The sequence below is a fragment of the Erythranthe guttata genome, chromosome 14 (assembly GCF_056151865.1).
Source record: "Erythranthe guttata isolate IM_541 chromosome 14, IM_541, whole genome shotgun sequence".
NCBI lineage: Eukaryota > Viridiplantae > Streptophyta > Magnoliopsida > Lamiales > Phrymaceae > Erythranthe > Erythranthe guttata.
Genome location: NC_142546.1, coordinates 20,464,971 through 20,480,514, shown reverse-complemented (window position 1 = coordinate 20,480,514; position 15,544 = coordinate 20,464,971). Strand labels below are relative to the sequence as shown.

The following is a 15,544-nucleotide window of genomic DNA, read 5'->3' as shown; positions in this document are numbered from 1 at the left end:
TCGATTTAGACACTTATTATTAGTTCTTGTTCTAATATTGTGTGGGTTGTTTATATGCTATACCTGGTGAAGACTATACCGAGTGATTTTTTTACCATTGATCTTCACAAACTAATGTGTTGTGTGTGTGTGTTTGCGTGTATATGAATGGTAAAGATCTACCGGGAATAGCATAGAATAGTCCGATTGTTTGTAGAGTTTTATAATTTGCATTGAAATAGATAAATCGACATACAATAAACATTAATTCCCTTTTCCAAACTAAAAATCCCAAATAAAAATATGTACATATACAACCTTAATTGGGATCATTATTCAAACAACATTTCTCCTATCTAACAATTCTTGCATCTCCCAACATCTATACCCTCACTTCTCCATTTTCGCGCACACACACACACACACACCTTTGACAACAACTAACATGCTGTAAGAAAAAAAAAGAGTTGAAAATTAAATAAAATTAACAAGCCAACTGATCTCTATACTGAGAAATTTCTTCAAATATTGGTAGCCTTCTCGATCTAGTGCCCCCCCTCTCATTCATTACACGTTCGAGCGCCTCCACAAAATCGTCTTCGAAGCTCAAACCCGGGATAAGAAGATTCGGCAGCAACGGGCCCACAGGATTCTTGGATTCCAACTCCAATTCCAATTCTTTGGCCCGATTTCTCGATTTGAAGTCATCCGAACCTGGAAGCTTAAACTGCAAAACATCCTGAAGAACCAAACGGGCCTCTTCGTATCGGGTTTGTTTGATGAGGCATTGGCAAAGATTCAGTGCCTTGTTGGCATCCCCATCAATCATTTGAGCCTTGCGGTACACGACTTCTGCTGCCATGAAATTCGACTTCTGCATGTAGGCCCATCCTAGGTTTCCCTGTAATAGACAATGATCATTTAGTCAGTTGCGGAGCCAGCATAGGGGAGGGGAGGGGGCCATGCCCCCCAACATTTCTCAAATTCCTAATATTTTATATATATATTTATTATTTTTCGTGTATTGTTGCATTGTCGGCCCTTTAATAAATTAGTGCATATTTAGCCCTTGTGGACATAAAATCCGAGCTCCGTCACTGCATTTAGATAACTTAATTTTTTTTAAAATAATCAGCCTGAATGCAATAAACGCGAAGAAATTATAATCTAAAGTAGTACAAGAAACAATCTGAATTATTACTGTTTATGACTTAATAATTACCAGAATTCTTGATGTTTCTTGACTGATAGAAACCTGAAACTTCTTGCCGTGAGAACGAGCAGTTTTTGTCGGCTTCCCGTTGAAAGCCTCTCCTAAATATATGAGCTTCAGCTTATGCTTTAGCAGCACTATTTGTTCATCAACTTTCCCGCATTTCTGCATCAAATTAAATACGTAATGTTTTCATTTATACTCGAGCTTTGCTATTGATAACAATATTTGATGAAAGAAATGCATGCATATACGAAATATATGTGTGTGTATAAACCTTGTACAAGTCGATGAGGACATTATCAAGAGATTCTTGGGCATTTCTGGAGCAAAGTCCGCGAAAAGACTTGACAGCTTCGATTGCCTCTTCGGTTCTATCGAGTTGCTTCATAACTACGGCCATATCTTTTAGGGCACTATCCACTCTATCTCCGGCATTTATCGCCTTCCAAAACCATACTATCGCCGCCTCTTGATCCTTCTGAACTAGCTGTGGATAACACAAGATAGATAGACCAGGGGTGTAAATGAACTGAGTCGAGTTGAACAACATAATAAGTATCTACTATTAAACTTGTCTGGGTCGGCTCAAGCCTATATGGGGCCCGTAGGCTAAAAAAATAAATTTAGCATCCTTATTTTAATTTTTTAACATAAAAGTATATATTTTTGGGAAATATTTTTATTTCTTTTTATAAGTATTAATTATTATTTTATTGTCTTTTCTATAAAATTGAGCTCCATATGCCTTTTTTTTCTGTTTAGTCATAACTTATATATATATATATATATATATATATATATATATATATATATATATAATTTGGAGGCCCTAATTATAATAATACGTAATTTATGGGGTCCTAACATAATATATAATAGTTTGGGCACATACACCTAATTGGCCTACGCCTCGAGCCAGGTCTGCTTGTCTGAATTTTTATCGAGTTTTAAATTTTTTATTTTTTATTTAAATATATTTATATTTGTATGTATCATGAAATTAAGGAGCATTATGCAACTTATATTTTATGCAAATTAAATGAAAGAGGTTAATTATCCCATTTTCAGCTATTGTATTACTTTTTAGTTTTTAGTTATAAAAGTTAATGTATAAATAGTTTTAAATAGATAATTCTTTCAACACAATATATTGCCATTTATCAAAAAAAAAAAAAAAAAAGTCAACTGATAACAGAACATAAAACACAAATCCAATGCATATAAATCATTTGATCCATCCATAATTGAACAGCCGAGAAAAAGAAAAAATAAATAAAAAGAAAAAAAAGAAAAAAAAAAAGAAAAAAGAAAAAGAAAAAGAGAGGTTACCGTACGTACCTGAGCATGTTTGGCGCGAACATAAGGGCCATCACCAGAAGGAACTTTGTGTATAACATGAAAATTATCTTTTTCTTTCTTCGGACTACTATTTTTCAATACTCCTATTTCCATTTTCTTTTTCCTTTTCTTTTCTTTAATTAATATATATAAGCAAGATTCTACGATGACAGGAATATAGGAGAGAGAGAGAGAGAGAGAGAGAGAGAGAGAGATTGGGATGCAGAAAAAATAGGCAGTTGGTTTTATATATGTACGGGCGGGGAAGCAACTGAAGAATATAGAGAAGTGAACCTGGACGATGTAGCGTCCATATTCATATTTTAACTGATATTTACCACATACATACAATATATATATTATACAAATATATATATTTTGATACAAATATATTCAAAAATAAATTTTACTACCAACTATCAATTTGTAATTAATTATTAAATCATGTAAATAATTATAGAAAACAATCACAAAAACATTTGAAGTTTTGCTATTCAAACGTGTTTTTACATTTTTAGAAATTGTAAATGAGCCATAAGATGTCCGGCAGGTGTTCTCGAGTGTCTAACACAAAACGTGTCTGAAATGCGAAAACATTGAGAAGTTAAAGTTTTCGTCCTACATAGTTGATAACACATCAGACTATTAAGGATTAATAGTTCAAGAAACAAATAACTTCTCTAGAGTATATTGTAAAATAAACAAATAATCTTGATTAACTCAGGGAATTTGTTAATAAAATTGAATAATAAGTAATTTTTGCTTATAAATGTTAGAGGGTTTTTATTTATTTATATATAAAATTAAAGTAAACACAATCAGACAGCTTTGAAATTGTTTTTTTTGTTTTCTACTTTTGGTTTCATAATTAATGATCAAGTAGTAATGTATATCTCAGTGAAGTCATAAATTCATCCAGCCAAACTTTCTACATTCGACACAGTTGAACCTGGCCTTTATACAAAGACACATACAACTAAAACCAACACTGTAAGGTCTGAAATAATAATAAAAATAATAATAATAATAATAATAATAATAATAATAATAATAATAATAATAATAATAATAATAATAATAATAATAATAATAATAATAATAATAATATTATTATTATTATTATTATTATTATTATTATTATTATTATTATTATTATTATTATTATTATTATTATTATTATTATTATTATTATTATTATTATTTTATTATTATTATTATTATTGTTGTTGTTACTGTAAATCGCCATATTCGTAATGCTCTTCAGTTTGATGATTGTGGCAATAAAATATAATAAAAATATAAGGAGATGAAAGAGATTGCAAATGAACAATAAAACTTAGAAAGATAATTGTGGGTGTATTTTTGGGGAGGAAGTGATTTAATTATATAGGTAACAAGCCTTGGGAATTACAAAGAGGTACATAGAAGTTACTCTACCACTAACGTCAAAGGATATTTGTGTGGTTATGTTAAGAAACCTCACATACATATTATTTACAACACTCTCACCTGAGGATTCCTATCAAAACCATTACTGTGTTCTTTGTTTTATCTCGTTAAAAACTTAGAAGTAATAAAAATTCAATGGGAGAAACAACATCGGTTAGGTAAAAAAAGTACAACGCACAATCTTTTCATCCTTTAATGATGCATATGGATAGAACAAACACGCGTCTATTGAACCCTCAAGATAACAAAATACGTCATTTACACCATTCAAATGTTGGTGTGTCGGGTGCCGACCAGACAAATTTACCGCAAATTCAATATGAGGTCGAGTATATTAAGTTATGCACAATAATGCGTCTATTTCACTTAGGTACGGCACTTCAGGTGCTACACTTCCTCGTCCTCCTCCTCAGACAAAATGGATCATTTGACTATACAACGGTCGGACTACTATAGGCATGCTCGATGATTTCTCTTCATCTACATCAAAGCGTCTTAACATCTTTTCTATGTAATTCAATTGATGGACCAAAAATTAGTTCTACCGAGCTCTTTCATCTCAAACTCATATTTTAAGAGTTGGGTTGTTTCTCGGACTTCTTCAGGAGTTCCAATTAAATTCATATCATCAACATAAACTACGACAACATTAAACCCAACACATGTCTTCTTAATAAACACGTAAGGACAATTATCGTTGTTCACGTATTCCCTTCCGAACAAATATTGACTCATGCGATTATATTACATTCTTCCAGATTATTTCAATCCATAAAGTGAACGACTCAGCCTAACTTAGATTAGGGACTTTCATATATATACTCGTATCCAGATCTGCAGGTATCCTTATTATGTGAACGACTGTTTTTCCATGACCACCGTGAGCGCCCGATAACATGCTGTAATCGTCCTATTCGTATTGCTTTTCAGTTTGATGATTGAGGAAATAACGTAGAATAACAATATAAGGAGGTAAAAAAAAACTCGAAAGAGACAATAAAACGTAGAGAGAGAGTAATTACATTATAATTTATATAGGTGTAAAAACCATCGGAGTTATAAAGAAGTTACTACACCACTTAACATCATAGGATAAACGTGGAGTAGGTTAATAAAACTAGTGAAAACTTGTGTCCTTATGTAAGGAAACCACATTTCATACACATTATTTAACAATTATTGTTAGTACTACTAGTACTATAAAGATGGAACTAAAAAAAAATCTCTTATAATATTAATTTTGTTTCTTTTCTTTTTGATGAATGAGTCCATATTATTTCCAATTATACCCACTCAAGAAAATATTATGAATCTGGACGTACTTATGCAACCAATTAGTTGGTAGGCACCCTTTTACCTCTCGACAAAAAAGTATCCAAAACCCTTTACTTATTGAATGAGACAAAACTAAATAATTGATCGAGTCCATAATCTTTTATCAAATTGTAATATTCTCTCGTTTATCTTCAATTTGTATGGCAGGGAGGGGAACATACGATTACTTATTTAAAAATTCGAGATTAGCTTTTAAAAAGTTGTAAATGACAAAATCAAAGGCAACCTACATTAGTTATTATTATTATTATTATTTATTATAAGGTAATAAACTATGTGACATTTCCCCTACACCGAAATAAGTAGATACAGAGAATGTAGAAGCAAATACAAAAGAAAGAATTATTTATATGAGAAATTGGTTTGGTTGCTCTTTTGGCTCAATAAAACAAACATATGCCCATAATATACAAAAAAGAAACAGATTGGCTGCTGCTGCTAACAACACTTGATTAATAATCTACAAACTCGTGAATTGTAAAACCCAACTTTCAACATTGTACAACCAAACTCAAGAAGCCGATTCGAGAGCGCAGTTTCTTGAGATCAAATACGACGAAAACAAAGCCACAACTCATTGAGAGAGATCGTAAACCAACTTTCCAACATAGTAACAACTAAAATAAAAGCCAAGCCAATTAGAAGAGCAAACAAAAACCAACAACTCACAACTATTCTTCTTGGTTACCACCACCACCACCAACCCTAGGGGGCCCACCCACCCTTCCACGTCCTCGCCCATAGCCGTACCCAAAGCCTCTGCCACCTCCGCCTCTGCCTCTTCCATACCCATCACCTGTAAATTAATCGAAATTTTCATTATTATTTGTACTATTATTTTGGACAAAAAAGGAAAATCCATGAATCCAAGGTTTTTGCATATTCCTGCAATTTTAGTGATCACAAGCTTTTGAGTGTATTCAAGGATATTAAGATAAAGATACAAAATTCACATTCCCAAATAAAAGGGATTCAAGGATATGTGACAAAGTTGTCAGGCTTCAAGTTTTAAGGATAAAGAGAACACTTACCACGATAACCCCAACCTCCACGCCCACCACCTCGGTTTTGATATCCACCAGAATAACCATCGGAATACCCCCCTTGATTGCCACCATAATAACCATCGGAATACCCGCCTTGATTGCCACCATAATATCCACCTTGATTGCCACCGGAATATCCCCCTCGATTGCCACCGGAATATCCCCCTCGATTGCCACCAGGATATCCACCTCGATTGCCGCCGGAAAACCCACCTCGATTGCCGCCGGAATACCCACCTCGATTGCCGCCGGAATACCCACCTTGATTGCCGCCGGAATACCCACCTTGATTGCCGCCAGAATATCCACCTTGATTGCCACCGGAATACCCACCTCGATTGCCACCGGAATACCCACCATAATTGCCACCGGAATACCCACCTCGATCACCGGAATACCCACCTTGATAGCCACCGGAATACCCACCTTGATAGCCACCATTATCTGCGAAAATAATCACACTATGAAGAAAGAAAATCGTTGATCATACATATTGAATGCATAAATTATAACCTAGTGCCCTGCTTCACAAGGCATCACAGTTGGTAATGAAAAGTACCTTGGTAATTTGCGTATCCACCCCTGTTCCAACCTCGCCCCCTCCCCCTGCCACGACCTCTTCCTCGTCCATACGTATCTAAAACTCGAAACAGAACTCAATCAATATCTGGCCTTGTAAATAGTTATGACAATCAAATGACGATTTCAAATGTCAGTTTTTTTTACCTCCATTGTCATTATTATTGTAAACCATACGTGCTTGTCTAGGAGGTTGCTGTTGCTGGTGGTTATAGTTCTGTTGTTGCTGTGGCTGATAGTTATATTGCTGTTTACTTTGTTCCGCATTAGAAGGAGCTTGATACCTGAATCAAGCAACATGGCAATAGAGCAAACTCGAGTGAGTCAATCTCAGAAGGCAAAAAAGAAAGCCACCAAGAAGAAAAGGCATAGTATAATGCTTTCCTAATTAGAAAAAAAACATAAGCCATATGGCGTTATAAATTAAAAGTAGCAGCAATACTTATAAATCAGATCGAAAGGTTATTGCATTGTAATACACACATTTTTTTTTCGATAAAAGGACGTTCAAGCAGAAAAATTACCCAGGAGAATTCTTGTTAAGCTCATTAGTAGAAAGGGTAATTGAAATCATTGAGACATGACGAGTCTGCTCCACACTGCACTAGACATAAAAATAGATATAAGTACTCATGAAAAGTGCCGGTGGAGTACAGTGAACAAATAAATATAGACTTTAAACTTACGTCTGAAGGCCCTCTTCAATGGGTTCAAAAGTATCGGTTATGCTTACTGAACTGATGTCAGTCTCCTGATGCAGTCGAGGAATTCTTCTCTATTTCAACAGAAAAAAGTACTGAATCCTTCGTATTGCATGAAAGGCAAATGAAAGAAAAAAGTATAAAATATTTTTTTATAGCAACCTTTATGATCTCTGCAATTGCCACACTCTTGTTTATCGCCTGCCCCATTGCTTTTAAGACAATTTCTCCTACTTGTCGCTCCTGAGGAAGAGATGAGTAATATACAGCAATCCAATCAGCTGACGGAAAAGAAAACAACAAATATGCACTATGAATTGACAATGGTTCACAACCGAAGATGGCTTCTTAAATAAACAAATCCCTACATGATAATCATATAAACAATCTAGATCATACTTCATTTCCCGACTTTTTGGTAGATTCTTTAAGAAAAATAAAGGCAGTGTGTGAAGTAGAAACTCAAGGAAGGAAAGCTCCATCCACATAAGCACGTTTCATAACAGAGCCAATCTCCTCAAGTACTCTGCCAGCAAATTTAGGGCTGACTATACAATGGCATTAGTACACTCTCTAGATGTTCTTACTCTCTTTATTTAAAATCTGCCTTATCGTGTAATGCAAAACAATTTAACTCGATCGAAATGTCTGCATATGTTTATACAAGTCATGCACCCAAGCAGAGAAATTTACTAAAGAAAATAATTACTAATGCATATTTCATTGACAACTGAAGACAACAAAAAATGCCGATAAAGGTCGATAAATAAAAAAGTTGCTTGACTTAGAATACAAAAGAAAAAAAAAACAGACATTGACCACGGAAAAAATACAGGGAAGAACCATATCAATGATAACGGGTCCTCGTGTAACAAACATTTTCATAGATTGAAGAATGCAGATTAAATACGACTCCTGTAAGAAAATATAGTTGATATTATTCACTGATTGTTACCACACCTGTAAACAGGACTTCATAACATAACCAACAAGTAATTTTCAAAATGAATGCTGGTGTTGTTAAAAATGTCTAACAACATAACAAAATGCAAGAAAAAATGTTATACATTTCTGCATGTTAAACAAATCCTGCGGCCTCAAACGGAAAAAATACAACATTCCAATTAAAAAATTAATGACTTCAATTAAGATTCATGTTATATTTCTAATAGACTCAATTCGAAACAAATATAGACTAGTAAAACGATCAAACCTTCATCAGCAAACATAAATTTAATTTTTTTTTTTTTTTACATATAGAACAATGTTAATGAGAATGTCAAATGCGCAGAAGGAAAAAAAAATCAAAAAAAAAAAAAAAGAGTGTACCTGAAGGAGTGTGGTGGCATAGCTGATGTAGTTACGAACCAGGCCCTGAGAAGTGATACGGATCTCATTTTCATTCACCGGAGATTCAGGTTTCGGCTTCTCCACCTTTTGGTATCTATCCATTTTTTCCTCAAGCGGAAATGGTAAACCCTAGCAAAACCCTAGAGAGAGAAAGGGAGGAGGTTAGACTTTAGAGAGAGAGGAATGCTGAGAAATGTTTTAAAGTATTTTTCGCGTGTGTGTGTGTGTGTAATATAACCACAGAGGTGAGGGAAAATCAGAAACTTCAGTGAGGGGTTGGGATATCTCCCTCTTATTTTGGGATTTTTTATGGGCTTTTTGGCCCGATTTCAACGGGCCCATTGTGGAACACGAAAATCTTTTAGCGCGCGTGCAACCCACGCTGCTAAATCTGTCTGGGTTTTAGTTCTGGGCTTCGGCAAGTGTTTTGAAAGTTTATTATGGGCTTGAAACTATTAATTTATTCGTCAATGGGTGTAAAATTCCTATGTGAGAGGATATTTTTTTTTATTATATTTTTATTACATTAAATTGCTTCATTTTATTTATATAAAAAAAAAAAGAAATTGCCTCATTTTCTATTTATTAACTCTAAAGTTTATGGTCTATGTGATTGGTAATACTGTAGAATTTCGATAAATTAATAATCTCGCGTAAATAATAATTTCTTCCGATCTCGAGTTGGTAAAATGTACTCAATTATTAACTCGATCATTTAATATTTGACTAAATTAATGGAATTTTGTTAGTTCCAACTGTATTACTTTATAGAGTTTTAACTGTACCTATTTTTATGGAGAATATTTTGACATTTTTATTGGGTTCCCGTAAAAGTACGAATATTTGGGCTTGGTCTTCATTAATGGGGCCGAAATTCAATTTGAAAGTGTTAAGTATTGTATTAGCAACTTTAGAAGTGTTACTAATTGTGTTATTAACTTCGAAAGTGTTTTTAGTTGTGTTATGATATAGCTAGAGGTGCAAATCGGACATAAAAATACTAATATTGTTTCAAAATAAAAATTACTAAAAAGTTTGAAAGTTCTATTTTTAGTCACTTAAACTATAAAATATGTAATAATGTTGAGATTATAAGTGGAATTTCGGGACTGATTGGAGATTAGAATTTAATATGCATTCTAATTCTATTCCAAAAGAAGTTGGAATAATTGAATATTGGAACTTTCGAAATAAAAAACAAAAATACTGTTTTCGAAATCATGCGGATCAATATCGGCTAAATTTTTAAAGAAATTAGAGATTTCCCATACCATAATATATGAATATTTATTAAAAGAAATTAATATATATGTAAGTTGTAACAACTAAAATATAATACGGGAGGAAGGGACTACCTAGCATAAATTAATGGGTAAAATTCAATTTGTGAAAGGTATTATTTACCCCTGGTGTATAGAAAAATCAAACACTCCCTACTTTTAATGATTAATGGGTTAAAAGACTTTTAACGGTGTTAAATTTGAATGTGTTTTACCCTGCTTTATGTCTGATATAATTCCTAATTTTTTAGGAGTATTTTTCTGTTTGTGGATTGTTGACGATTTTAGTATTTGATTTAGGGATTTTCATTTTTCCTTTTGGGGAGATTTTCCCATTATAATACGAAAATCTTTGTTTGTAATTTGAAATTCTTTCATATGGTTTAATTCCAATTTTAGGGTTTCTTTTAGATTCAAGGACTTTTAGTTTTCTTTTGGGATTATTTTAGAGACCCCATAATTTCCAAATTATATCTAACTAACTACCATGCAGATACTTCTCTATGGCTAACCTCCCTAATTTCGAAAATAATTTGGCAGACCCCCCTGGGCATACATGAAGTACCTAAATTGCCCTTAGTACCCCTTTCCATAACCGCGGACGTTGCCATGTATACGTGATCTAAGCGTTTTAATTACCCGTGAATGCAGAAATCGTGCGACGTATCAGGGAAACTGAATTTTCTTCGCGATTTGGTGAGATATTTGTTTCGTTTCAAACCTTGCGATTTTCGTATTCGGTGTAATTTGTGGATCTTTGTATCAGTCATTTTCGAATACGCCGACGTTGCTCTGTAAGTGTTTTTTAAATCTTAACACATCAGAATTAATTGTCGAAGAATAATTTGTATTATGTAAATTGTATATAATTTTTGTAGATTTTGTGTTTTTTTTTTGGTTATTGTCTTAAACTGTGTTTGTGGAGGGATCCTGTGTTGGTGTATGATGAGTTTGTGTGTGTTCATTTGGTAGTTGTATGCAGTAATGTTATCAGATTTCGCGTATTTAGAGTTGATGGCAATGTGTATACATATGTAAGATATATTTCTAAGATCAGTTATAGTTTAGTGATAGGTTTATATTTTTTGTTGTTTTTTGTGTTTGAGGTGGTGTGGTGGTATTGATAGCAGTGTGTTCGTGTTTATGCTTTTTGCAGTCTGATGTATTTCATTGACAGTTTTACATAGTTAGGTTGACGATTGTTTTCAATTATTTCAGAGTTCCGTCTCAATATGTCGTCATGTGTGACTCTCGTTCTGAAATTTGATGGTGTTTTTGGGGTGAATAATTGTACAGGGGATTTTAATTTTGAGGAGTTAATTGGATTTGTGAACACGAAGTTTAATGGACTGCAGCGTAGCAATGTGGTTATGTCGTACAATATACCCGGTGTTGGTGAGGGAGTGTTGGGTGACGAAGATGATGTTTTGTTTATGTTGTCTTCCATGCGGGAATTATCAATGAGTCGGATTGATGTAGTTATAAAACAGAGGGTGGGTGATAGTCGGGGGATGGTTGGGTTGGCTCCGGTGTTACCTAATACGTATGAATGGGATGTTGATCGAGGTGTATTCAGTGTTAATCCGTGTAGCTTGGTGACAACAGGTCCCCCGCAGTTAATGACTGCTAGTTGGGCAAATCTTATTATAGATGTGGGGCAAGTGTTTGAAGGTGGTGCGAAGGATTTTAGGAAGGCGTTATGTCTTTATGCTATTGAGATGGGTTTTGAATTCCGGTATGTGAAGAACGAGCGTGTTACGGTCACTGCAGTTTGTAAGGATATGAATGTGAAGGACTGTATGTGGAGGATTCATGCATCGATTGAGCACGCCAATGGCTTCTTTTATATTAGAAGATATGTCAAGCATCACACGTGTGACTGTGGATTTGCTACGTCTAGTAAGAAGTGGTTGACGTCGGATATAATTGCTGAGTTGGTGATGAGCGAAGTCAGATCTAAGTCTGGGTGGGTGGCCAACGATGTGGTTGTCCATGCGAAACTTCATTTTGGTATTGATATCAGCTACTATGTCGGTTGTAGGACTATTCAGGCTTCTAGGGAACACATTTTTGGTAATCACACAACATCGTATTCGTATCTGCCATCCTATTTTGATGAACTTGGCAGGGCCAATCCTGAAAGTGTATATCATCTTGATATCAATCAGGCAACGAATCGATTTCAGCAATGTTTTTTTGCTGTGGGTGCTTGTTTAATGGGTTTTAAGTCATGCCAGCCAGTGTTGTCTGTTGATGGTACGTTCTTGAAGGGGAAACATAGGGGGATTTTGCTTGCTACTGTCAGGAATGATGGTCAAAATGGTGAGTAAGTAATGGAATTTTGTCTAAATAACTGTATATTACTACACACTGTTGTGTTTTTTTTATTTTTTATTTTTTTCAGCATTATTCCCGGTGGCTTTTGCAGTTGTGAATGAGGAGACTGATTGCAATTGGGCATACTTTTTTGAACACCTGAAGACTGCGATTGGGACAGAACGTACGTTGACATTTGTGTCGGACCGGAACAACGGTATATTGAAAGGAATGAAGAATATATTTCCACACTGTTTCCATTCTTTTTGTGTTTGTCATATCCAGAAGAATCTTATGAACAAGTTCCGGGGTAGTACGGCCACTTTTCGTAAGGCGATATCCTTCCAATTTAATGCGTGTGTTTACGCAGCTACCAGAGAAGAATTTGACCAGAATATGGAGAACTTTAGGAAGAACGGTGGACTTAGTGTTGCTAACTTTTTATGCAATTTACCTCCTGAAAATTGGGCTCATGCTTATTTTGGTGGTAGGAGATATAGGCAGGTTGCGTCTAGTGGTGCAAAGTCGTGGAATTCAAGCTTATCTGATGTTCGTGGATTGTCGATAACAAATATGATTGATGGCAACATAAGCAAAATGATGGTTGACATGTGCTTTGCTAGTAATGATGCGTCGAAATGGACATCTGTGTTGTGTAAATCAGTCTAAGATAAGATTGACAGTCTTGTTCAGGATGCTAGAGTGATCACTGCCCGTCAAGCCTCCGATGATTTATATGAGGTGCTGAGCGATCCGGTTGTTGTGGTCGACATTCGTAGCAGAAGTTGCACCTGTAGAATGTGGCAGATCAATGGGTTGTCTTGTGTTCACGAGGTTTGTGTATTGTTTAAGTACAAAAAGACTGGTGCGTATGATTATTTTGACGAACATTTTCGTACAAATTGTTATAGAAGAGTGTGCTCTCACATCGTTGTTCCTTTTGTTACCGATGCCGGTCGGTCTCCGGCTATTGAAATTGGTGCCCATGTGTTCAAACCGCAACGTAGGAGGCCGAAGAACAAAAGAATTCCTTATGTTGGGGAAAACATATCAAGGAAGATGAAGTGCAGCAGGTGTAATCACATTGGCACCCACAATAAGAGAACCTGTATTAGGAGCATGGCTTATAATTTTAACATTTTTATGAATTGATTTTGCTGGATTGGTTTTATTGTTCGTTGACGTCTGAATTTGAACTAATTACAAATGGTTGTTTGGTTTTGCACCGTGGTGTGTTTTCCTATTTGTTGATGGTGTGTCAAACTAGTTCAATGTGTATTGCTCGTGTACACAACAATATTCGGTCCATTGTTATATGTTGTTACATGTAATTGTATGTAGTTATATTGTGTTGAAAAACATGTAATCCGACTCTAAGTTTGAATAGATGACTTGAAACGATTACTTTAGAATTAAGCATCTATATCTAGCTTAGGTTTACAATTTTTGGTATTTTGTAGTTGTGTATTAGTGTCTGAAATTGCATGTGTTGTACCTGTAAACAAGTATTTTACTGTATTTGTAAATCGTAGTTACATGTAGTTATATTTGTGTTATTGTATTCAAGTCTCAGTTTATATGGTTGTTTATAAGTGGCAAAGTCTCAAGGGCTAATTGATTGTTTGTGGGCAAAATATTTAGGACAATGGGATAAAACTTTTAATTTTAATAAAAGCATAATACACAAAAGTTATACTTCTAAAGCAAAACATTATCGCAAATAACAAAATATGTTTAATCCCAAGAGTCTGCAGACTCCCAATCATGATCGCCCGTCTCTTTATCTTCCAGGTAGTAGTCTGGAGATGAATCGTCGGCATACGATAGCGGCGGAGAATCAGGTAGAGATGGCGCGGAAACACACGACGGCGTTGGTGGGTCGGGGAGGAAGAGGCAGAATACATATGTTGGTGTTCATTGTTTCGTGGTGAATCAGTGTGTGCTCACCCAGTTTGCACTTCCGGTACTGATCATGACCCCCATCCGACCCGTTAATGAGGTTGTATGCCGCCTCCTCTGGGTATGCGTGTTCCCATGTTTAAGAAGGAACTTCATCTTCCACCACAGTCTTTCAATTGTTGTATCTGAAATCGCACACATGATTGTTTTTTTTAAATCTTTTTATTGTTGTTTGCGGTATGTAAATTGTGTGCTTTATGTATGTGTTACAACTTGTGTATGGGGGGAGGGGGGTGGGTGCTTTATAAAGCGAATGGCAGTGGTACTAGATTGGTTGGGACTCGAAAGGTTACATTGAATGATCATCTTTTCGTAACACGGACGACTGTTGGCAGTCAGTCGCCCGTATTTGAAATTCAAATTTTTTTTGGGCGGCGCGCGCTGTGGTGGTCTAGGCGGGTAACTCAGTAGTTATATGTAGTTATGTGTAGTGAAATGTAATATTTCTTTGTTCCTTCATGTACTGTATCATGCAACACAATTTCAGACGTGGGTTAGTTATCAATTTGGATAAAATACAATAGAATTGCATTACGCTGTAATCACATTAATTCATGCAAAATAGAACCATATGTCATATGCGTGAATTACATCCAAAAAAAAAGTTGTCCAAAAACAAAGTTAAAGTACTAATGTGGCAGAACATAAATAATAGCATCCAAAACACTTTATAAAAAGTTTTTTCTTCCTCAGATAATGCATACTTATCACTTCAACCTGTAATACAAGAACGCTTCGACAATCTCTCTCCTCATATTGTTCATGCCGTCAACTGAGTCTGGATTTATGAGGGGTAGTTGGGGGGAAAATTCTCTAATAATGTAGAGAACTATCACCCCGCAATCTTTTGAATCCGGGTCCTGTTGCGGGGAGTCAGCAATGTCAAACAGACCGGTGCGGAGTGGGATGTCATTGATCCTTTGTGCACGGACGGACTTCTCTACGTACTTTTTCTGATAAACAGGAAGAATATTGAAAACAAAAAGCCTGATGAGT

The 15,544-nt window shown here is 35.1% G+C and overlaps 3 protein-coding genes across 3 annotated transcripts; 1 reads left to right on the top strand and 2 right to left on the bottom strand.

Moving 5' to 3' along the window:
- Positions 1 to 234: 234 nt before the first annotated feature.
- LOC105950155 (protein SULFUR DEFICIENCY-INDUCED 1) lies at positions 235 to 2,870 on the bottom strand. Its single transcript, XM_012973474.2, has 4 exons — positions 2,534 to 2,870; positions 1,470 to 1,682; positions 1,202 to 1,357; positions 235 to 880 (listed from the first exon to the last, which is right to left on the bottom strand). The coding sequence occupies exons 1-4, from the start codon at positions 2,645 to 2,647 to the stop codon at positions 464 to 466; spliced, it is 900 nt and encodes a 299-aa protein (XP_012828928.2). The 5' UTR covers positions 2,648 to 2,870; the 3' UTR covers positions 235 to 463.
- Positions 2,871 to 5,645: 2,775 nt separating this feature from the next.
- LOC105950250 (uncharacterized) lies at positions 5,646 to 9,263 on the bottom strand. Its single transcript, XM_012973601.2, has 8 exons — positions 8,973 to 9,263; positions 7,806 to 7,886; positions 7,629 to 7,717; positions 7,467 to 7,541; positions 7,090 to 7,226; positions 6,923 to 7,000; positions 6,349 to 6,807; positions 5,646 to 6,113 (listed from the first exon to the last, which is right to left on the bottom strand). Exons 1-8 carry the CDS (start codon positions 9,093 to 9,095, stop codon positions 5,989 to 5,991), a joined length of 1,167 nt encoding a protein of 388 aa, XP_012829055.2. The 5' UTR covers positions 9,096 to 9,263; the 3' UTR covers positions 5,646 to 5,988.
- A 2,242-nt stretch (positions 9,264 to 11,505) lies between these two features.
- On the top strand, positions 11,506 to 15,134 carry LOC105954550 (uncharacterized). The gene is made up of 6 exons (XM_088812790.1): positions 11,506 to 12,595; positions 12,678 to 13,192; positions 13,283 to 13,423; positions 14,344 to 14,430; positions 14,526 to 14,609; positions 15,114 to 15,134. Exons 1-6 carry the CDS (start codon positions 11,506 to 11,508, stop codon positions 15,132 to 15,134), a joined length of 1,938 nt encoding a protein of 645 aa, XP_088668916.1.
- The last annotated feature ends 410 nt before the right edge of the window (positions 15,135 to 15,544 follow it).

What these genes read in the sequence shown, in the direction of transcription:
- LOC105954550 (XM_088812790.1), top strand. Translation starts at nt 11,506, where the DNA reads ATGTCGTCATGTGTGACTCTCGTTCTGAAATTTGATGGTGTTTTTGGG. An exon ending in CAGGAATGATGGTCAAAATG is followed by an intron (nt 12,596 to 12,677) that starts GTGAGTAAGTAA and finishes TATTTTTTTCAG; the next exon opens with CATTATTCCCGGTGGCTTTT. An exon ending in GGTTGTCTTGTGTTCACGAG is followed by an intron (nt 13,424 to 14,343) that starts GTTTGTGTATTG and finishes AAGAGTCTGCAG; the next exon opens with ACTCCCAATCATGATCGCCC.
- LOC105950155 (XM_012973474.2), bottom strand. Translation starts at nt 2,647, where the DNA reads ATGGAAATAGGAGTATTGAAAAATAGTAGTCCGAAGAAAGAAAAAGAT. An exon ending in TCCTCATCGACTTGTACAAG is followed by an intron (nt 1,358 to 1,469) that starts GTTTATACACAC and finishes AATTTGATGCAG; the next exon opens with AAATGCGGGAAAGTTGATGA. An exon ending in AAGAAACATCAAGAATTCTG is followed by an intron (nt 881 to 1,201) that starts GTAATTATTAAG and finishes TGTCTATTACAG; the next exon opens with GGAAACCTAGGATGGGCCTA.
- LOC105950250 (XM_012973601.2), bottom strand. Translation starts at nt 9,095, where the DNA reads ATGGATAGATACCAAAAGGTGGAGAAGCCGAAACCTGAATCTCCGGTG. An exon ending in ATTGAAGAGGGCCTTCAGAC is followed by an intron (nt 7,542 to 7,628) that starts GTAAGTTTAAAG and finishes TGTCTAGTGCAG; the next exon opens with TGTGGAGCAGACTCGTCATG. An exon ending in CTTAACAAGAATTCTCCTGG is followed by an intron (nt 7,227 to 7,466) that starts GTAATTTTTCTG and finishes TGCTTGATTCAG; the next exon opens with GTATCAAGCTCCTTCTAATG.